At 50.3% G+C, this 21,882-nt stretch overlaps 3 protein-coding genes across 3 annotated transcripts in view; 1 reads left to right on the forward strand and 2 right to left on the reverse strand.

Moving 5' to 3' along the window:
- The window catches only part of Tln1 (talin 1), a 31,350-nt gene extending 26,881 nt beyond the window's left edge, over positions 1-4,469 (reverse strand). Inside the window, exon 1 of the mRNA XM_005362089.3 lies at positions 4,099-4,469. The gene's annotated coding sequence lies outside the window, so the exon portion shown is untranslated. The remainder of the gene's footprint in view (positions 1-4,098) is intronic.
- A 124-nt stretch (positions 4,470-4,593) lies between these two features.
- On the forward strand, positions 4,594-9,735 carry Creb3 (cAMP responsive element binding protein 3). The gene is made up of 10 exons (XM_026786580.1): positions 4,594-4,703; positions 4,791-4,946; positions 5,034-5,190; positions 5,265-5,335; positions 5,451-5,540; positions 7,589-7,695; positions 7,804-7,872; positions 8,871-8,955; positions 9,039-9,123; positions 9,211-9,735. Exons 2-10 carry the CDS (start codon positions 4,794-4,796, stop codon positions 9,534-9,536), a joined length of 1,143 nt encoding a protein of 380 aa, XP_026642381.1. The 5' UTR covers positions 4,594-4,703; positions 4,791-4,793; the 3' UTR covers positions 9,537-9,735.
- Positions 9,667-21,809, reverse strand: Gba2 (glucosylceramidase beta 2). The gene is made up of 17 exons (XM_005362086.3): positions 21,021-21,809; positions 16,906-16,997; positions 16,610-16,725; positions 13,975-14,193; positions 13,452-13,691; positions 13,131-13,233; positions 12,826-12,979; positions 12,626-12,751; positions 12,269-12,441; positions 11,961-12,065; positions 11,668-11,775; positions 11,415-11,566; positions 11,193-11,299; positions 10,932-11,074; positions 10,740-10,855; positions 10,457-10,648; positions 9,667-10,213 (listed from the first exon to the last, which is right to left on the reverse strand). Exons 1-17 carry the CDS (start codon positions 21,353-21,355, stop codon positions 9,935-9,937), a joined length of 2,760 nt encoding a protein of 919 aa, XP_005362143.1. The 5' UTR covers positions 21,356-21,809; the 3' UTR covers positions 9,667-9,934.
- Positions 21,810-21,882: the final 73 nt, after the last annotated feature.

The following is a 21,882-nucleotide window of genomic DNA, read 5'->3' on the forward strand; positions in this document are numbered from 1 at the left end:
CTCCCAGCCGCCCCCCCCCCCATTCATAGAGGACCTTTTTCAGCAGTGGACAGACCCGGTTGTCAGAGACACAGCAGTGCGAGGAACCAGAGCAGGAGTGAGAGGCCAACGCAGCCCAAGCTGAAGCTGCATGAACGCCCCTCCTCCCCGTTTCCTCCGGACATATGGATACCCACTTCTTCCTCTGTGAGACCCCGATAACAGAGCCGAGTCATGCCTGCCCTAACTTCCAGACTGGCTGTAGGTAGCTATTCACACAATTCATTGAGAGTGAAGGGAAGTCAAGGAATTGGACACTGAATTGGGACTAGTGGCAAACAAGACCCCTGGAACTATTGGTAGAAGCTGTCTGCTTCCTGTCCCGAACTGAGAACCCTGGCCCACTTTCTATCATGTTTTACGAACAACAACAACACCCCCTCCATGCCCCCCCCAGAGAACTCCTCCTCCCTCAATACATTCCTGAGATGCATTCCAGACGCGTTGGGCAACTGGAGGGGGGAGTGGAGGACAGGAGGTCAAAACCCAGCAAGGAATGGAATGCAAGTATACTAGAGCTAAGGAATTTGGGGTACAGGGAAACTATCACCAGTGCAGGTACCCACAAGAGGGAACCACAGAAAGATAGGGAGCTACGAAAGGGCACAAAGGGAGAGAGAAAGCCGAACACAGAGTCAAAATGTAAGAGGGCTGGGGGAATAACACTCAGTCTGTTACCAAATTTGGCCTCTGAGTCCTCAACCGCTGGGAGGGGGAGGGGCTTGTGGGTGAGACTGACACATCCGGCCTCGGGCTGCTGGAGGCTCATTTAAGGCTGGACTGGGCAGCTGATGGGCTGGGCCTGACTTCCTCCAGCATAGGGTCTGCATATCCATACAAGCAAACTCACTCTTCCCCAAGTCCCCTCAGCCTGCACACAACTCCTTCCCACAGAACTACTTATGCTGTCCCTACATAGACCTTATCGCAGTCTCACAGCCTCTACACAAGATGTATCTCTTGAAGGCACCACACACGCGCACACGGCTTCCTCACCAGTGCACCAGGCCCCGATGCCAGTTTCCCAAGCCCTCTCCTCCCATTATGCACACATTTTCCCTCCGCGCATTTTTGAGGGCCCATTGTGGGAAGGCCCCAGGCCAAACTTTCAGTGGCTGGGAACCAAGGTGAGTAAGACCTAGACTTTGCTTTCTGCAGGTTGCCAGCCTTCCAGGTGGGTGGATAAGCTAAACACAGAGTTACAACAGAGGGCAGGATGTGAAAAGAGCCAAAATGTGTATGCTCAGAAAAGGGATGGATCCCTTCAGGTTAGGGCACAGGGACCAGGGTACCCATGAGAGGGATTATTTGAAGTTAGGACCTTAAAAACATGGAGATAATGAAAAGTAATAGTGATGTGTCATTTATTGACTATGTTAATTGCACCGTATACATAATATCAGTTAATCCTTCAACAACCCTGCAAGGTAGGTGCCCCTGCTCCCATTTTTACAGATTAGGCACCAAGGCTCAAGAATGTTAAATACTTTTCCAAAGTACTTGTCCAAATAATAAGTTGTGAAGCCAAGATCCGAACCCAGGTCTCTTTAACTCCAAAGCCCAAGCAAGCTCTCTCCTTTAGGTCAGTGGAAGACACGTCAGAGGCAGCATCCCAGGCAGAGAGAATGGCATGAGCAAAGGTGGAGAAGCAGGAAATCATGGAGGAACGTTCGAGAGGGTGAGCAGGCAAACTGGCTGAAGCACAGCGATCTGCAAGGAGCAGCGGTGGGGAAGGCAGGGTTAAGATGGAGAGGCAAAGGCTGAGAGAAGAGTATGAGGAACTTAACTGACGGGAGGGGAACAGGAGGTCAAGGAACTTTGCGCAGGGACACCCCCAGAACTGGACTTTAGGGCAACTTTGGGGCCAGGTTAGGAGGACCCTGTATTAGTACAAGGGATAATGAAGCCAGAGTTAAAGCTGTGTGGAGAGGAGGCGGCCATTCATAAGAAAAACCTGAGGGAGGAACTGATGAGCCTGCTCTGCTCCCAGAAGCCTCAGCCCAGGGGCAGTCTCCTATGAGCAGCAGGCCTTTATTAACGAGACAGCTCCAGTTAAGTAACGCAATGAGAGAAAGGGATGGGGCTAGATTGGGCTGGGGATGCGGGACGAAGCTGTGGGGGGAAAGGGATGTGATGGGACAGCATGTGAAGGTAGAGGCAGATGGGTGGAGCTACTGACCGCATCAGGCTGCGACTGGGGAGGACAGAGGGGAGGTGATGATAAGAAACAGACACGTGTGATGGTGACCGGACCAGATGGGGAAGAGCAAGAGTGACTCCATGGATGGTGACTAACTGGGGAATGACAGCAGGAGGTCAGAGGCCAGGTCAGGAGCTTCAGAAGAGCGAGGGATGTGGTAAGTGGCTAAATTAGGCTGCTGCTGGGGTAGTGGAGGGTCACTGGCAGCGGCTAAGTAATGCTGGAGTGGGGAGGAGGGGCAGCGTGGGGTAGAGCCAAAGGCTGAATCAGTCTGGATAGGGGATAGCGTTGTGGTCAGTGGCAGGGTCAAGCTGGTAGTGACACGGGGGTGTGGTCAGTGGCCTGGCTGGGCGTGGGATCAGCAAGACCCAGTTTCCTCTTTGGGTATCATTTCCTCTTTTCCGTTGGGGATGGGGGAAGGGGATCTACAACTGGACTTAGACGTTAAAGGAGGGTCAGAAACCTGGGGGGACACACAGCAGCTGACCAGATGGCGCGCCTGAGAAAGTGCTTTATGATGATGGGAAAGCTCAGATTTGAGCGACAGAAACTAAGGTAGGGTGTGTGGATGAACAGATGGGGAAAGAGGATGAAAATGAAGAGTTAAGATGGACAACCAGGAAAGAGCTAAAGGCCAGGAAAGATTCTATAAGGAAGTGCACAGGGTGTGCATTTTAGGGCCAGGGGCAAGAAGCCAGCAGGGCAGGGAGGGAACGAAGCTGCATGGTTAAACTGTGGGAGCTCAGGTGAAACAGCGTTTGCCTGGCCAGCTTCCCTTTCAGTCATGGCCTCCTCTCTCCCAGTCTTCCCCACTTGGGACTAGACCTGGTCTGACTCCTGGGTCGCTTTCCAGTTCCCACCTTCCACCTAGTAAAAGGCCTAAGTCTAGAAACTCCTGCCTCCCAATGATGGTCCTGGGTCCAGGTGTCAGCAGTTCTAGCAGGAGCCCAGACTGTAGCCTCTGGGTAAAAGAAGCCTCTGTGATTAAGGGACCTCACCACGAAACAAAGGCAGCTACGTGCTGCCAGCCTCTCACGTTTTTTACCTGTTCAACTGCAGCTGCAAAGCTCAACCCCTATAGCTGCCACCGGTTCCTAACATTAACCCTGACTTTGTTTACAAATTCCCCAGACTTTGCCATTCATCCCTTCCACAGTAGACACCCAAACTAATCTAGCTTTTATTTTTAGGCCTAAATCCCTCGACTTTAACCCTAAATACTGACCCTTAGTCCTAAAGCTTATTTTTTAACTTGCTTCCTAATTCACCTTTCCACTGTTTATTCTTAATTCTAACCATGACAATGGCCTTTAATCCCTAAAACGGGCTATGTCAATTCCTGTTGTTGATCCTTAACCTGATCCTGTACTCTGATATACGCTGGTCATACCATAAAACAAAATAATGACCTCAATCTAAATGTCACCTAAACGAAACAGACTTGACTAGTGCAGCTAATGTTTCAAATTTAGTCCAGCTTCATAACTTCTAAAGGGATCCCCGCTTCCTAAAGTCGACCGCACCTAATCCCAAACTCACCCAAAGCTTTCCTAACCATATACTCACTATCTGCTAACACCAAAGGACATCCCCGCCCAGCGCCTCACTGCCACCCCATTCCTCACCCTCCCCCAAACCTAGCAGAGACAGAGAACCGTCTGCTCCCACGAAAGGGGCCTGCCTCTCGCCACACGGCTAGCTTAACTCCAAACCCCAAACGAAACGCACTGGACGCTGACCTCCCCAACAGGACCGGACACAGGATATGCAGGAGGATGGGGGGCCCCGCCCGCCGCTTCCCGGGCTGGCCTGTCCCCGCAGCCCCACCTAGAAGCTCCGGCCCGGCCCGCCTGGCCTACCTGTGCTGCCGGCTCTGCGCCCCGCCCGCCGGCCCGCTACCCGCTCGTTCTCCGGGTCGCTCTGGGGCTCCGGCCTCGCCCTCCCTTCGACACTCTGGTCCACTTCCGTCCTGGAAATGTCCCCCACCCGCCGGCGGCGCCCTGGGCCCGCGCTCTATGGTCGCCGAGACGTCAGGAAGCTACTCTAGCCGCAACTCTCGATGCTCGAGCGGGCGCCCGCTGAAGCCTGGCCGCCCCTCCCCGGCAGGAAGCGAGGGTGCGGCGCGCTGGAGAGAACGCCAGAACTAAGCTAGAGTTCCCTTTCAGACTCAGTCTTCTTTTTTTCTAGCTGGAGGCGAAGGCGGAGCCGGATCCCCAGAATCCCCGCCCTGGGGTGTGGGAAACTGTAGGGACGTCCCTACAATTTGCATAGCTCCCGGGACGTGGCGCAGCACACGAGCCACTTCCGAGTAGGAGGGAACTCCAAGTTCCAAGATGCCATTGGACTGGGCTATTGCATCTTTTCCGTTGTGTTGGGAGCTGAGGAGGCTAGAAGCTGGGAGGCGGCTGTGGTTTACTGTAACCACTAGGCCCTCGGCCCTGCCCTCCGGAGAAGGGTGACTAAGGTAAGTCGAGCCGATTTGACAGTTAGACTGAGGGGTCGTGCCTAAGGTTCAGAGATTGTATCTGCGCTCAGGGATTTCTGTCCGTAGATAATGGAAATGGATCCTGGTGGTCAGGACCTGCTGGCTTTGGATCCTGATTATCAGGACGCGCAGGACTTCCTGCTAGAGGAAAGCGGAGATTTGTGGACTGCGATCGAGCAGGACTTGGAGGCTCCGCTGGACCTGGAGCTGTCACCTTCCGAGGTGGGTAGGTGTTCTGAGTGGGAAAGCTAAGCGACGTCCGTGAGACCCAAAGGTACAGAGATAAACCAAGGCCTGTGAATTTGTTAGAACTCCGGGCAAGCCCTGAGCGACTGGGAGATAGAGGATTTACTGAGCTCTCTGCTCAGTCCCTCCGCATCTCTGGATGGTCTCAGTTCTGCCATCTCTTCTATTCGCCACGACCACAACTACTCCCTCTCACAGGACCATGTCTCCATAGATCTAGGTGGGTGTGAAATGTTAAGTTATGGGGGAGGAAAGAGCTCACAGGCCTAGCCAACCCGACTTTCGCTTTTGCAGATCCTGAGAACTTCGAAAAGGAGGGGTTCTGTGTGACTCCACTGTGTGTGGAGGAAACAGCCGCAGAACAGGTACTGGGCTTGGGTTTTCAGGATCCGCTCACCTTGCAAGACTGGGGTCAGATTCCCCCATTCTTCTCTGACATCCCCATGCAACCCTGCTCTCCTCTGTATCCTTCAACCTTAGGGGATTTCTAGGCTGGTACTGACTGAGGAAGAGAAGAGGCTCTTGGAGAAGGAGGGGATTTCTCTGCCCTCAACACTTCCTCTCACTAAGGTAAGGTTCCTGTTGCTGGAGAAAAAGCTGGAGGGGGATTTATGGCCCAAGTAGGCAAATTCAGTTTCTTTCATATCAGTTTACTTGAAAAAGGACTGAGGTCAGAACCTAAGCAAACTTGTTGCTAGTGGAAAGCTGGGTCGGGTAGATAATAGGCAAGAAGCAAGAGCAGTTCCTGATCTTGTAGGGCTTATATAAGTTTTGGTGTTCCTTTCAAAATTACCAGTGTGTGGCTTGGTTGAAAAAGGCCCTTGCTGCTCTGCCAGACCTGGTATCTGTCCCCAGGACCCACAGGATGGAAGGAGAGAACTGACTTCCTACTAGTTTTCTTATTTTCAAACAAGCCCACACCCACATACAAAAATAATTTTTGAATGTCAACTAACATTACTATAGGGCCTTGAAAAGGCCAGCAAATGAAGGGCCTTTACGGATGTCATCATGACCACACCACCTCTTGCTCAGTGGTAGAAATGTCTGAGAGTCTGAACCAGCCTAACAAAACAGTTGTCAAAGCCGGCCATGATGGCTCGCACCTCTCTTGTCCCAGCACTCAGAAGCAGAGACAAGAAGGCCCTCATACATTCAAAGCCATTTCCCAAGTGCTGGGATTACAGGCAGACACCACATCTAGCTTTCATGGCAAATATTTTTATGTCATTTGCCTTTTTAATGTTTTTGTGGTATCTATTGTTTGTTTGTCTTTTGTTTTTTTCAAGACAGGGTTCTGTGTAACAGCTCTGACTGTCCTGGAACTCACTTTGTAGACCAGGCTGACCTCACTGAGATCCGCCTGCCTCTGCCTCCCAAGTGCTGGGATTAGAGGTATACATTGCCACTACTACCCAGCCGCATGGTATCTTTGGTTAATGTAGATGTTTATTTATGGCTGGAGAATCAGGAGTTAAAGGCCAGACTTAGCTTCAGGATGAGTACAGGCAAGCCTGGGCTACATGAGACACTGTCTCCTGTCCCTCCACTACCATTACAAGATGAGTGAGTAAAATATTAGTAAGAAAGAAAAGAGAATTTGGAAATAATCAGTAGTGGTGCTGTCCTTAGGACGGTGACTGTCTTGTTCTCCTTGCTACTGGTCAGACCACACCTTAATCCCCCACCCATTGGGAGTTGAATATAATACCTCCTGCTTCATCCTCAGTCCTGCTTTTTGAGAGAGGGGCTTGTAAGCCCAAGCTGGGCTGGCCTTAGACTGTACTGGCCTCAGACTTTGAACTCCTGATCCTCCTTCTACCTCCCTAGGACTAGATTACAGGTAAATGATATCACTCTTGGCTAGTGTCCAGATTTGACAGGAGTATATAAGAGTTAACAACTTTCTCAATTTTAATTTCTGGAAAAAAAAGCTTAAGTGGATTAAAATAAGGATTTATTCTATATAACCCCAGAGATTGTAGGTTAATCCAATGGAGAGAAATTATGAGAAGATTGATGTTGGCTTAGGATAAGAATGGACTTTTGTTGTTGTTTAGTTTTGAAACCGGTTTTATGTAGCTCAGTCTGGCTTCAAACTACTCTAGCCAAGGATGGTCTTGAAGTCCTGATCTCCTCCCTCTCCCTCCCAAGTGCTGAGATTACAGGCATGTGCTAACCCCTAGCTTAAGAGGAATTTTTTAAAATTTAATTAGAGACTGGAAAGTGGTTTAGAGCACTTTCTGTTCTTCTACAGGATTCGGGTGCAAGCCCCAGCACCCACATGATAGCTCACAACTGCCTATAACTCCAGTCCCAGGGGATCTGACACCCTCTTCTGGCCTATGTGGGCAGCAGGCAGACACATTATATACAGACATACATATAGGCAAAACACCCATACACATAAAAGTAATACCAAAAAGTAGTCTGGCTTTTGGGTGTTGAACACCTGGTCCTTGGAGACATTCACAGAGAAGGTGGATGTGTACTAGTCAGAGAAGCTGCAGTGTTTCACTGGGAAGAAGGTTGGACTTAGCTGCCTTCCAACACACCTATATAATATGATATGTATATAACAATACACCTTGGATGACCTTTTTCCCATCTTCTCTTAGGTGGAAGAACAGGTTCTAAAACGCATACGGAGAAAGATTCGCAACAAGAGAGCTGCTCAAGAAAGCCGCAAGAAGAAGAAGGTGTATGTCGGAGGGCTGGAGAGCAGGTAGAGAAGAAAGAATATGGGGGAAACCGGAGGCCTTAAGGTTTTGAATATTTTTTTTGAATATTCAATATTCACAGGCAATATTTTGATATTCATGCTATCCTCCAGGGTCTTGAAATACACAGCCCAGAATCAGGAGCTGCAGAACAAAGTACAACTTCTAGAAGAACAGAATCTGTAAGCAACCATTTATAGTCATTAATTTTTAAAAATCTTGTTTGTTTTTTTTGAGACAGGGTTTCTCTGTGCTTTGGAGCCTGTCCTGGAACTAGCTTTTGTAGTCCAGGCTGGCCTCAAACTCACAGAGATCCACCTGCCTCTGCTTCCTGAGTGCTGGGATTAAAGGCATGTGCCACCACTGCCCAGCTTAATCTTTTATTTTTTTAACGATTTTTACTTTATATGCATTGTTGTTTGCCTGCACGTATGTCTGTGTGTCAGGTCCTCTGGAACTGGAGTTACAGCTGTGAGCTGCCATGTGGGTGCTGGGAATTGAACCTGGGTCCTCTGGCAGAGCAGTCAATGCTCTTAACTGCTGAGTGAACTCTCCAGCACCCACACTAATTTCTTAATGCTTTCTCACTCTTTCCACTGTTCCACACTTGACTTCTAACTAGATAGCTCCTAAGTACAAAAACCTGGTGGTTGGCCTTACCAGGTCTCAAGCTCAGAGCAATGGGAAATAAATAAATTTACAAGTAGCTAAGGAGAAATTAAGTACCAAGACAAAGAAAGGGAAGGAAGCAAAGACCGAATGGAGGTAGTTGGCATCAGAGCAGCTGCGATTTGGGCCTGGGTCTGGGTAGGGGAAACATTGTAGGTGGAGAGAAGACAATGTTTGTGTTTGGCTGGAACTCTCTAGCATGGTGGTGTTGTCCCAGAAAGTAGAGAACACAGTACCCGGTGATGATTACGTGCATAGTTGATCAGGTGTTACGAGAATTCTGAAAGGCATTTGCAAAGGGGTTTAAGTCAAGGCAGCAAAGTTTTGATTTTTTGTTTTAATAAGGAACAGGCAGTTGTTCACAAAGGAGAAGTCACTTGGGAACAAAAGGCAAGGAAGTCGAGGGACTGGATCTTCTGCGCTAGTGGAGGGGGTGGCTAAAGTGGAAGGGTTTCACTGTGACTCGGTGCTTGGCCAGGGCATGCTCACCACTGTGTCCTCTCTCCCTTAGGTCCCTTCTAGACCAACTGAGGAAACTTCAGGCCATGGTTATTGGGGCAGCAAACAAGAGCAGCAGTGGCAGCACATGTGTTCTGGTGAGGAGGAAGACGGGAGATCCTGTCCTTGGCAGAGACTGGGGGTGACCCACAACCCTCACCACCTTCTTCTCGTGTTCCAGGTCCTGCTGTTTTCCTTCTGCCTTCTTCTTGTACCCGCTATGTACTCCTCTGACACAAGGGGGAATGTGCCAGCTGAGTATGTGGGTAAGAGGCGTAAGGACACCTTTAAGGCATGGGCTGTGGTAAAGGGCTTCTTCTGTGTTGTCTCTTGACAAGCCTTTGTCTCTTCAGTGTTGCACCGTCAGCTCCGTGCCCTCCCCGGTGAGGACCAGGATCAGATGAAGCTGCCTGCCCAGCAGTCAAAGTTACCGTTGGACAGCACAAACCAGCTACTGGGTAGCTCAGAACATACACTCCAGGCCTCCAGCAATTTTACCTGCCTGCTATACGAAGCGCCTCAAGCAGAACCACCTCTGCGTTGGCCACACTTTGATCTTTCCTCAGAGACCCCCTTTGCAGGCTCTGACCATCCCCTGCAGGCAAATCTTTCAAAGGAAGAGGGGTGGCTGCCTCCCCACAGCCCTTCTGTCATCTTGCAGGGCAGGTTTTCAGGTTAGATGTGATAGCATGGGGGATCCTCAGCCTGAGGGTTCCTGTCTGTATTCAAGTAAGAGGGAATGGGGGAAGAGCTGGCCTTTGCTCCTGTGCCCTGTTAGGATGCCTGGGAACTAAACACACCACACTTACTAGATTTATGGGTCTTTTATTTATGCCCATGTGTATCTGTTGTTCCATGAATAGACTTGGAGAAATTTACTGGCCTTGGCTATTTCATCCACAGAAGGAACGGGTAGGGTAGGAAATAAATAAGTGGTTCTTCAGCCCCTTCTTACTGGCACAGTTGGGTAGGAAGAAGGGAAGGGGCATGATTGTCCTAGTGGCTCAGGGCTGCAGGAGTTGTGGGAGGAAGGAGGAAAGACCAGTGTGGGTGCTGGGCTTCCACAGTTCAGAGGGATCACTCTGGACTTAGGTTTGTCCAAGATTTCTTTGGTCCATATTCAGGCTCTGCGCTTAGTCCTACGCCCTGTGTGACGACTGGCCTGCTGCCCTTTTTATGCTGCTGCTGTTGCAGGGCCAGCTGCATGGCCCAGATGCTCAGTGGCCGCATGTAGGCCAGTGAGCGGAACACTCGCTGCTGGCAGTATGCCTCTGGGGTCTGGAAAGCCAGGCCCAGGCGTTCCCATACAGTGCGGTAACAGCCTTCCGCTGTTCGGAAACCTTCCCAAGTCAGACCCTGTGGGGAGAGGTAGAAGTCACACATAATAACTGGCTCCCATGGTACAATTACCTCTGGTGAGCAGATAAGATAGTATGCCTTTTGCTCCCAGGTTAGAACTAAAGGCAAGAGGTGGAACACATACCAGGGAAAGGGGGACTCAGTGGACGGATAAGATGACTTTAGGATGTTCTAAGAATAAATGGAAGTTTTCTGGACCACAGTACAAGTGGTGAAGGGATGGGACAGAGAATACATTACCTCTTGGATCATGGTGGCTGCCAGCCCGTAGACCACACCCACCCAGACTTCATCAGACTGCACACTGGATCTGTCGGGAACACCATGAGGCTGCATCCCATTCACAGCCCCCATAGCTCCTCCTGCAAAGGCCTGGACATTGAGCTCGAAGATGGTTTGGAGAGCACGGACCACGTGCAGGGTAGGAAATACCTAGGGGAATAGAAAAGGCAGAGAGACAGTCTCTTACACTTGCTTCCCACCTCCAGGGAAACCCAATTTTCTGGCTTTTCTAGTCTCTCACCTCAGTGTCTCCTTCTCCCAGGCCACAGGCCCTCAGGAACCACTGCCCAGCACACTGGTCAGACATGACACTACGGGACTGAGGCTGGGAGCTGCTGTCGTAGTTGTAATAGCGGCCTAGAGTAGAAGGGCAAAGTAAAGCTGCTGTGTGCGTGTAGATGGCTTTGAGATGCCCCAGGCTGCTCTCACTCACCGTTCCAGAGCAGTCTCTCATAAGCTTCCCGGCCTCGGCAGAGAATGGAAGAAAACTTTTCCCGGACATCCTGGGCCCCACACAGGACAGCCATCTGAACCATCACAGCCACAGCAGCCAGCCACAGCCCTCCACAGTAAGCACTGATCAGGGACAGGAGCTGGGGTGAGACTGGCAGCTCCAGCCCCTCCCAGGCATGAGTGCCACCATCCTTCCATGATCAGTTCCCCACCTCAGACCTGGAAATCCCTATCCCCCAACCTGGGGCCTGTGGCGACCCATCCATCATAGGTCTGGTCTGCATAACCTCCGTTCTCAATGAGTCCATCCTGGTCCTTATCAAACTTCATTTCAGACTCCATCACAGCCTAGAGGGGAATCAAGACACTGAAGATGTAGGCTCTAGGAAAGATGCTGGCTATCTGGGCTCTCCCGAAACACTATTATGTCCCTGGTACACTGGACACTATACAGATGCCTTACCAGACACACAGGCCACATGTCCTTCAGGAAGCCTTGGTCACCTGTCAGGTAATAGTCCCGATAAACTTGCAGCACAAACTTCAGGTTCAAGTCCTTCCAGTCAGCAGTGTCATGAATCAAATAGGCATTGACCCGGAGCCATGGCTCGTCATCTGTGGGAGGGGAGGGGACCTGGTTTTTCTGCGTCGATGGACAGGAATGAAGGAATAAAAACTGAGAGAGGAAAGTTGACTTGGGGATAGTGGAACCGTACCTGGGTCCCCAATGTCATGAGGGATAACGTTCCTCCTCTTCACAGGTGCCACCACTCCACTCATCAGGTACCGTCGCCTTGTCAGGTCCTCCTTGAAAGTTGCCAGAGCTGGGGGAGCACATACACAAGTAGGTGAGGGAAAGTGGGAAATGGGCAGTTGGGGCGGGTCATAGAGCTGTGTGTGTGACCCAGAGGAAAACCAATAAGTAGTATGCTCAGGGCAAGGGTGAGGACATCATTTGAGAGACTGCAGAGGTTCAAGGGTAAAGGAAGCTAAGAGCAGTTACCCTCACCCATATCATACTGTAGACTGAGTTCAAGTTTGGGCCACAGCATGACGAGGGCAAAAGAGGCATAAAAGTGGACGTCGTAGGTGTTGTACATGCGGTACTCCTGGCCTGGAGGGATGACAGAGACACTGTTGCCGAGAACCCCAGCTCCCTTTGATAGCCCTTCAGGAGCTGGAAGAGGGCGCAGTCCTCCGCCCAGAGTCACCATTTATCCCTTAGCCCATCATTATCTTGGGACAGGCAAAAAACTATCATCTTGCTTTATGCAGGACACTAGCTAGCCTGACACACCCCAACCCAGCAGCCCATACCCTCAAGATAGCCAAATCGCCCATAGTCCTGCAGAATGGGGCGGAGCTGATACATGCTCCCTCCCAGCTCCTCTGGTAGAGAGTCTTCAGAAACTTCCAGCCATACTGTGCCTCCATCAGCCAGGAAGTATAATTCATTGAACAGTGCAGATTTGTACCAGGCAGGCAGGGATCTGGGAAGCCAAGAAGAAAGAATAGATCTTTATGAGCTTCCCAGGATAGAAAGGATTCTAGAGTTCAGAGGAGTAGGGGTACTCAGTGAATCCCAGCACAGCCCTATTTGATGGGGTGGGGTGGGGGGTAGAACTTATTGGGAATAAGTGCCTGGGAAAAAGTACAAGAGGTCTCTACTGGCACCTGTCATCCAATACTGGGCTCTGCCACGATGAGATTTTCTTCTCCCAGTCTGCATATTGGCACAGCGCGTAGTGGCTAAGGGCAGGTGCCACATCACCGTCTGAACCAAAGAACCGTGTATATCGCCTGAGATGGAAAGAAAGGAGTAAGAAGGGGTGCTCTAGGTCAAAGCCCCAGTGCCTCTGGACCCCTGCATTTACCTGTAGTGGACTTGGCCCTTAGCTCCAAACATGATCCTAGGCATATCCCAAGCCAGTGAAAACTCCAGGCAGCACCGGCCTCGTGGTGGCAGCTTGCTGGAGATACATACAGCCCCAGCGACACCCTCTCCTTTCTGCGAGGGGGTGCTCTGGCCTAAGAAGCACAGGGGAATCAACACAGGCCCTCCCTAGGGACTCCCAACTCAGGGACAGGGTTGTCCCTAGTCATTATCAGGTCTCCCACCCTGGTCCTAAGACAGGACACAGCCTTTCCCCCAACACCTCCCCACCAAACCCCCCATCACCAGCAGGGGAGTCCAGCTGTCCATCCTGAAGTAGGTCCTGCCACACCTGCTGCCCAGTGCTGTCAGGGTCAAAGGCTGTGATGTGAGTTACGGTGGCGTCTGCCTGTTAAGGAGTCAAAGACTCAGTGAAGGAAGTACAAGGACCCTGGATTCTGACTAGCTCTTCTGCTCCTCTTACACACTGCCACCTCCGAGTTCCAGAGGCAGGGCTGTGATGAGGATGGGACTTGGGAGCTGATGAGAGACTAAGAGAGTAGGTTCAGGGTCAGGCTGTGAGGGCTGGGGCTCAGCGGAGAGGTATAGGGCAGACTCTTCCATTACCGTGCATCGCGCAGCCACAGCCATGGTGTAGGGATTCGGGGCAGTTGGATGATGCAGGAGTAGCCCCTGCACGGTCTTCCCATCCCGCTGCAGACAGAAGGGCTCATTCCATAGCCCGCCTGCGGCATCATCTTCACCCCCTAGTCCGTTCCGCATAGAGAACATGATAGACACATCCAGAGTCTCGTCTCCTTCGTTTTCTACATCCCACACAAAGACTCCTACAGGGAGGCAGCTGTCCTGGGGATAAAAGACCAGACTCAGGCTCAGTGTATCCATTCTTGGCTCCACTCCTCAGGATCAGCCATGGGCATAGAGAACCTTTTCAATTATTCCCTGCTACACTCCTGTCTCTCTTGCATCTTCCATATTCCCAGGAGAACAGCCTACCAGAAGATTTAGAAGGCTAGCATTAACTGGACTGGGAAGCCAGTGTGATGCTCACAGCTTCAATCTGTCCCTTTTGTCTGCGGAGGTGGACCTATGGGAGGGAAGATCAGCAGGAAACAGGAGGAAGCCTCACCTGGTAGTCATGGGGCAAGATAGGTGTGATCTGGCGGCAGGTGAGAGTGACTTTCTGCCCAGGAAGCTGATAGACTGTCCAGGCTCGGGGGTAAAGGGCATGGTAGAAAGCAAAGTGACCACACAGGCCCCAGTTCCAGCTGCGCAGGACACTTGGACGCTCCAGGGACAGAACTTGCTGATACACAGTCCGCCCATCTCTGCGCAAGCATACTGTAAACTTGATGGAGAGAGCAGACAGGCTGCAACAAACAACCCACGAGCAACACACCCTGGTCCACCCCAAAGCGTTTCCTCCCTTCTCAGACTCACCACCAGCTCAGTGAGCCACCACCATGTCCTCCTGCCTCCCCCTCCAGCTACCTCCTAGACTTCCTCTCCCTTCATGGCTGATCTCAGTACCTTAATCAGGCCTATACTATCTCTGCCTTTTATGGCAGCAGAAATCAAGATGTGCCAATCCCTGCTTAGCATGTTTCAGTGACTCCTATGGCACTCAGGCTCAATTCTGAACTCTAAGCCGACTTCCTGGTCACACAAATTCTCTCCAGTCTTTGAGCATCCTTTATTTCCTCTTCATAATCTGCCCATATTCATCTCCATCTAGTTAGATCCCGTCATCCTTCATCGTCTTCCTCCTTCTAGCAGGGAGACGGCTACCCTGTTATGCCCTGTTCCTCTTTATTCTGGTATTCAGTGAATTATGTCACCATGTTTTTATTGGCTATCCTGTGTCCCCAGTTGTCCCCATGGCTTACTCTGAAGGCAGGGGCCATCTCTAGCTTACTGAAGTGGTCCTCACAGAGCTGGCGTGTGTGCAAAGAACAAGCCAAGTCTCTGCAGCACTGTCTGAGTTCTCGGTACTGCACGTCCCCCTCATGGTGCAGTCTCCGTTTTCTTCAAGTTCATTTCTCCAGCAAAACTTTAGGCTCCAGAAGGGAGGAATGCTGGGGGTTTAATATCTCTTTCCTTGGTCCAAACTATGCTTGGTATTTTTATTCTATGTAAAGTTTTTCTTTCCCTTTCTTTTATTGCTTTTGAGATAAGGTTTTGCTCTATAACCTAGGCTGGCTTTGAACTAGTGATCCTCCTTCCTCAGTACCAGGATTACAGATATGGGCCTAGCCATAAAATAAATTTTGTCATTTTGCTGGTAAAGTACAAATGGTCGAGACCGCCAGCTCTTTGTCACAGAGGTGACTGGCTTGGAGTCCCATCCTTTCCCTACCAGGTTGTCTTGAACATGTTACCAATGCCCTCTGGATCCTGTTTCCTCATCTGTAAAATAATCACTAAATGGTACTTTGTGGGCTCGTTAATATAAACATCCCCAAAGCCTACCACAGAGTACTGACATAGTATACAGGCCATAATTACCGCAGAGTCATGCTTCCAAAGGCATTCCCCTGGGAATACAGAAGAGATGAGGCATGCACAGGGGGTGGAGCATGGGTACTGAGCACAGCCACTAAACCTGAGTTAAGAAGGATACTGGCATCAACAGGTTTAAGACCTGCCAGTCATCTCCCCTTTGAAGATAAGCTGAAGGCGGAGGCATCAGAACTTGCTAACTCAGAAGGGGAGGTCATCGAGAACTATGATGAAAGGCAGGTCATATACTGTAAGATAAGGCCCAGATAAGATATAGAAATAGAAATGAAAAACCTGAAGCTTTAGAAAAGTAAGGACAGCTAGAGAGAGGGGATTTAGGGAGTCCTGGGCAGACCTCAAGAGATCTGCAGCAGGGGAGCTGACCTTTGGCTAAAGGTTTATACATCTAGGTAAGGAGAGTTAGCACTGTGCATCTGTTTCAGCATGACTTTTTAGGTTTTATTTTACCCCTTCCAATATTTTTAAATGTCCTTTTTGTAAAAAAAAAAAAAAGGGGGGGGGGGTTGGGCTGGCCCAAGATGGCTCAAACAGTGAAGGCACTTGTCACCAAGCCTAACAACCGGAGTTTGATCTCCCAAGCCCACGTGTGGGGTAAGAACCAGCTCCTTCCTATCAGTTGTCTCTGACCTTCACCCCAGGCCATAGTGTGCAGCCACCACAGTGCATAGTGCACAGAACTATGTATGGAGGCTGGGAGGGAACTTGTAGGAGCTGGTTCTCTCCTTCCTTCCACCAAGCGGGACCCAGGCATGGAATGCAGGTTGTCAGACCTGGGTGGCTTCCCCCCTTAAGTCATCTCACTGCACCCCACCCTTTTATTTTGAGAGAGAGGGTTTTAGGTAACCAGAGCTAGTCTCAGCCTCACTGTGTAACTGAGGCTGGTCTTGAACTCCTGATCCTTTTGCATCTACTTCCCAAGTACTGGGATAAGGATGTGCCACCCCATGCAGTTCCAAATGTTCTTTTAAGCCAGTTTAAATGGCTTCTGCTCTTTGGAGGGTACTGCCTGAGCTAGAAGACTGTGAGCTAGGCAGGAAACATGGACATGAGAACTATCAGGCATGTTTCCTCTTTCAAGGAACATGGGTTCTGTGTTCATCTTAATGTACCGTCCATCCTAGCACTGGGCTGGGTATACAGCATCCTGAAAGTACTCATTGAACCGAACCATGTGGATGTCTAACTGTACATCCCAGACTAGTTAAGAGCCACAACTTTGCCTGCCCCCATTTCCTGGCCCTTACTTGGTTCGCAATGACTGTCTGGTGCTGGTACATTCCAGGATTAAGTTGCCAACGACAAAACTGGCCTCTCCAGCCCCGGGTGATAGTGCCTCCTCCAATGCCACCCAAGGGACAACCTGGAAAGAAAATCAGGATGGTTAATGGAGAATTAGAAGAGGAAGGCAGGCCTATAGCTCCTGTCTGGGCTCTAGGGAACGGAGCCATGCAGTATGCATGAACTGGAAGCCTCTTTGCCTGCCTCTGCAAAGCACAGAAGCCAGAGCCGCTCTGACAAGGGCAGCTGAGCTGATACTCACCATAGATCTGTCTCAGGGGTACAGAATTAAACATGTCGATGAAAGGGGTCTTCTTTTCCACCTGGGTCTTCCGGTACCACCACTTCAAGTACCTGAGGAGCCAAGTGTCAATGTGAGTAGGAGGGTGAGTGTGCTCTTTCTTTCTTTGCTTATTTTTTAAAATTTATTTGTTATGTATACAGTGTTCTGCTTGCATGTGTCCCTACAAGCCAGGAGAGGGCACCAAATCTCACTACAGCTGGTTGTGAGCCACCATGTGGTTGCTGGGAGTTGAACTCAGGACCTTAACCTCTGAGCCATCTCTCCAGCCCAAGTGTGCTATTTCTTATAAGCTGCAGTCATCTCCCTTTCTCTTGATACTCCGCTGTGATCTCCCACTAAATGACCCAAGAATGTTAGGCTCCACGAACAGTCCTGTAATCATAGCATTCTGAAGGCTGAGGCAGAAGGATCACAAGTTTGAGGCCAGCATGGGCTACACGATGAGACTCTGTCTCAAACAATAACCTAGGACCCATCACTGTGTCTTCCAAACTGTCTTCCTCTGGATTATCCTAGTTGCCCAGGTACTGGTGCAGGACACCCTTGTTTCTCCATCCTGGGGAGAACTGATTGTTCTAACTCCCCCACCACTGTGTTAGCTCAAGCCCCAGGAGCTTTGGTCTGTGTTGACAGGGCTGGTTACCCTTCCCTGACTACATCCTCCACACATCCCCCTAATTTCCAAACAAGCAGAAGCTGCCAAAAGGACTTCCTCCTTTAAAAATGACTTTATTTATGATTATGAATGGTGACAAATTAGGGAGACAAATGGCCTCAGCGGAAGATAGCTGGTGATTATGTATTCTGGACCACGTCCCCTTAAGCCCACGCCCCCCTTCAATTTAACTGTAAGTTTTCAGATTGTGCTCTTTAAAAATACCCAGTAAATTAGGTGTGGGCATAATGGCTCACACCTGTAAAACCAGCACTTGGGGTTGAGGTTAGCCTGGGCTACAGAATGATTTCCAGGACAACCTAGGCATCAGTGAGAACCTGTCTCAACAAAATAAAACAAAATCACAATATCCCCTACAGTAAAGCTTTCTAAAAATGTCACAGCATCAGCCAGGTGGTGTGGCCACACATTTAATCCCAGCACTCAGGAGGTGGGTGGATCTCTGTGAGTTCACAACATCCTGGTCTACAGTTCGAGTTCCAGGACAGGTAGGGCTACACAGAGAAACCCTGTCTTGAAAAACAAAAACCAAAAAAGTCACAGTGTTTCCCTGTTCTTGCTCTTTGATTTGTACCTAATGAGAAAACAATCAGGACTGTCACATACAAGTTGCTGGGTCTATTTTCAAGGTCAGCACCCCTGCCTTATCCTACCCTCTGGTGTCTTCATACGTTCTCATTCAGGATGGGCTGCTAAGCAATCATTTTAGGCCTAACATTCAGTCACATCTAAACAAGTGATTGGCTATGCGAACCCTCAAGCTTCTGTTTCCTCATCTACAAAATGGGAACAGCTTCTGCCCTCGCTACCTCCTGTTATCACCGAAAGATCAAATACCCTAACAGATAAGAAAGTCATAAAGTCGACTATCGGAGACAGGTATGATTATTGCCACACACGATCTCAGCTCCTAATTAGACGCTGCCTTGTTATTTCAGCGTGTTCCTCACGTGAGCATGACATTTGGGGTAGGGGATAGTGACCAAGATGAGATGAATGTCACCCACAGCTCTAAGCACAGGCCAAGGCGCAGGACCTGCAGCCTGTAAATATCTGTTGAGTTTATAAATGAATGGATGTACAAACAGTTGACACAGAACAATGGAAGACAGACTGGAGCAGGAGTTGGGAGGGGGGAAATGGATGAAAAATAATGGATGGGGTAAATTCTGGGGGCAAGGTAAAAGGCGTGGAAGACAAGGTGGTGGCAAGTCTGAAGGTCCTCTGCCAGTTTAGAGGTGCTGGAACAGAATGAGAAGCTGGAAAGGACTGGAGAAGAATTATTAGATACCAAGATAGGCAGAACAAAGGACTATCTAGTAGCAAACATTACTGACTGAACTGACTGGCTAAAGGAACAGCAATCAAAATTGAAGCTGCGCCTTCAACAACTGTCCTGCCAGTACTGCTGAGAGTGCTCCTCAGTTCAGCTCACTCCAAGAGGCTCCCTGTTCTCCTTCGGCAGCTGGCCATTCCTGACATACCCAGTCTTCTCTATAATACAATCCCAGCTCAAAAATGACCATTCTGAATTCTCACCTCTCCTTTAACCTCAACCTAGGCCCTCATCCCATTCCAAAAGCCATGTGTTGATGATATCCACCCTATCCTAGTATGGGAAGCCAAGGTCCAAGGGGCTGAGCAAGAGCTTGAGGCCTCTGTGACTCAACTCATATTTAGTGGCTAAGAGGCTAGGATGAATGTACACCTGCTCGCGACCTTATCCTGATCACATGCAATCCACCGTGCTTGTCTCAGTACCCTAGATCCCATTCTGACAAAGGCTCTGGGATCACAGCTGGACTGGAACAACATGATGGTTAATTCTTATAACTTGCTCAGCTCTGGAGTCACCCAGAAGACAAGCCTGTGGGCCTGCCTATGAGGAACGGTTGTCCATATTAGGTTAACCGAGGTGGGAAGATATTCCTTAACTGTGGCTGACACCACCCGTGGGCTGGAGTCCTGGAGAAAGAAAGCAGGGTTCTAGCATTCATTGCTCTCTGCTGCTGGCTGTGATGGTGTGACCAGCTGCCTCTCATTCCTGCCACCATTACTTCTCTGCCATGACAGAATGTACCCTCAAACTATAAGCCAAACAAACGCTTGAATTACTTTTGTCTGGTTTTGATCATAGCAATAAGAAAAGTAACTAGTCCAGGCAGTTTCATAAAGGGCCTAGAGGAATGATTCTCCAAGATGGGCCACCCACAGGAGCACCAGGCCTTCTCATTGCCCAGGGCTAGGGCTAGTTAGGTAAGTGGATTTCCCACCACAGTCCTACAGCACTGACTGGGGCAGGAAGGTTTAGACGTTGCTGGGGTGGAGTTTCCCAACTTTTATGCCTCCCTCCCCAGCACTGCGCTTATATGCGAACTGACTCAGAATGACCTCAGAATGATGCTCTGTCTTTATGGCCATCTGTTCCTATTAATGGATATGGCTGCTCATCACTAGCCTTCCAACTCTGGGAATCCAGAAGGGTTCCATAGTAGCTGCTCTGGAGTGTCTGTGACCTCTGGGATAGGAGGGCAAGCCAAGGCTGGCTCTGGAAGACTTACCTACAATACAATACAACACAATGCTGGGGATGCCCGAGCACCCCAGGCTGGAAGTCATCTTTAAGGATCTGGAGGGTATTCTGGTGGAATGTGTGCTCCCTACTACTGTGCTTTATCCCTAGATCTCCCCGGTTTTTTTTTTTTTTTTTTTTTTTTTTTTTTTTTTGTTTTTTACGTGGGGATGCTTTCACTGTGGTGTTCAGGTCAGGTTTGCTCTGAACTCTTAGGTTCAAATTAATCACCCGCCTCAGCCTCCCAAGTAGGTAACACTATATGCCCACACTACTTTGCCAGATTCCAATTTTGCTTCTTTTGTATCAGAAGCCCTCTGTCACAGAATAGAGTGAACTTGTCCCCCTCTCTTTAGGGTTGACAAGAACCAGACAGCTACTCCAGGAGTCAGGGCGTGAGGACAGAAACAGATGAAGCAGTGCATGCTTAAATAAGGTACAGAACGCTTCAGCTGCTGAGGGGAATGTCGGCTGGAGAACGCCTCACAAATAAAACACTGTATCAGGACAACAGAGGCTGGTCTTCTACTTTGCCACAAAGTATAACTAATCTCAAAGAGAAGTCTGGGAAAGAGGAAGTGCTTGGGAGGGAGCCTAAATGGGGAAAGACTGACGGCAGAACAAAACACTCTTTCCCTTGGCTGCGGAGAAGATGCTAGGAAAAGGGGGTTTCAAAAAGATGCTCTTCAATCTCCCCCTCAAAAGCTGCAGGGGTAAAGAATGCAGGGGATATGGCACACTTGACTGGAACCAGAAGCCCACCTTCTGGGAGTCTTGAATGGGAACAAAGGAACCAAGGCATTCTAGGCGACGGGATCTACTCACCTCAAGCCCAAACCGAAATGCTTTACCAAGTTGCTTAGAGAGACGTTGTTAGCTTGAAAGGGTTTCCTCTTCTCTGCAAACTCATGAGCCAAGCAGATCCGCCAGCCAAAAGAAGGCACCTGGTAGCCCCTAACATTACCCTCGTAGGAGGCCATCAGCTGCCCAGAGTCCTCTGAATTGCAGTAGCCTGGCTCATTCTGGCGTCCACTGTCCTCAGGGCTCCCGCAGTCAGTAACCAGCACAGCCTTTGTGTCCCCAGTATTTTCAGGACAACAAACTTGAGGATCTCCTTCGGCACAACTGATTTGCTCTGAGGCCGGTACGCAGGTTACCATGTTCTCTGGCTCTTGGGTCCTCACGACCCCGGGGGTCTCGGGTCCCTCTGACACCTTTTTGACGTTTCGAAACGCGGGCACCAGTTGCAGTTAGGGCCGGACGCTGGGGAAAGCAGTAGGAAGTTGGTGTCCGGGTAAAGTGTCAGAGAGCTCTTGCTGCAGCAGCAGTGGCCACAGCAATAAAGTCGCCGCGGGCTCTCTTGGGTCGCGACTCTAGATCCTAGGCGGGAAGGGTTGGGCCTTGTTGTCATTGGGCCGTGGCGAATAGCTCGCTCGGCCGAAGGCCGACCGGCTCCGCGGACGGGGGCGGAGCCGTGGTACCTGCCCGCAAAGCACCGCCCCTGGGCCCCGCCCGGGAGTTCGCGGCGACCCTGGGCCCCGCCCCGGTCCGAGGCTCCAGGGTCTCCAGGGCTGGGTACCGGGTCCCTCCGGCCGGGATCCCCAGCGCCCGCGCTCAGGTGCCACCGCTGGGAGGGTGACCCGCAGCCCAGGGACCACCCGAACCCCTTCCGGTCGGAAGCACCCCG

This window comes from Microtus ochrogaster, linkage group LG5 (assembly GCF_000317375.1).
Source record: "Microtus ochrogaster isolate Prairie Vole_2 linkage group LG5, MicOch1.0, whole genome shotgun sequence".
Lineage (NCBI taxonomy): Eukaryota > Metazoa > Chordata > Mammalia > Rodentia > Cricetidae > Microtus > Microtus ochrogaster.

Excerpts from the sequence above, each read along its gene's own strand:
- Creb3 (XM_026786580.1), top strand. The coding sequence starts at position 4,794 with ATGGAAATGGATCCTGGTGGTCAGGACCTGCTGGCTTTGGATCCTGAT. Across the intron at positions 5,191-5,264 it reads CCATGTCTCCATAGATCTAG|ATCCTGAGAACTTCGAAAAG; the intron begins GTGGGTGTGAAA and ends TCGCTTTTGCAG. Across the intron at positions 5,541-7,588 it reads CAACACTTCCTCTCACTAAG|GTGGAAGAACAGGTTCTAAA; the intron begins GTAAGGTTCCTG and ends ATCTTCTCTTAG.
- Gba2 (XM_005362086.3), bottom strand. The coding sequence starts at position 21,355 with ATGGTAACCTGCGTACCGGCCTCAGAGCAAATCAGTTGTGCCGAAGGA. Across the intron at positions 14,194-16,609 it reads AGACAGTCATTGCGAACCAA|TTTACAGTATGCTTGCGCAG; the intron begins GTAAGGGCCAGG and ends CTCTCCATCAAG. Across the intron at positions 12,980-13,130 it reads ACAGCTGGACTCCCCTGCTG|GCCAGAGCACCCCCTCGCAG; the intron begins GTGATGGGGGGT and ends TGTGCTTCTTAG.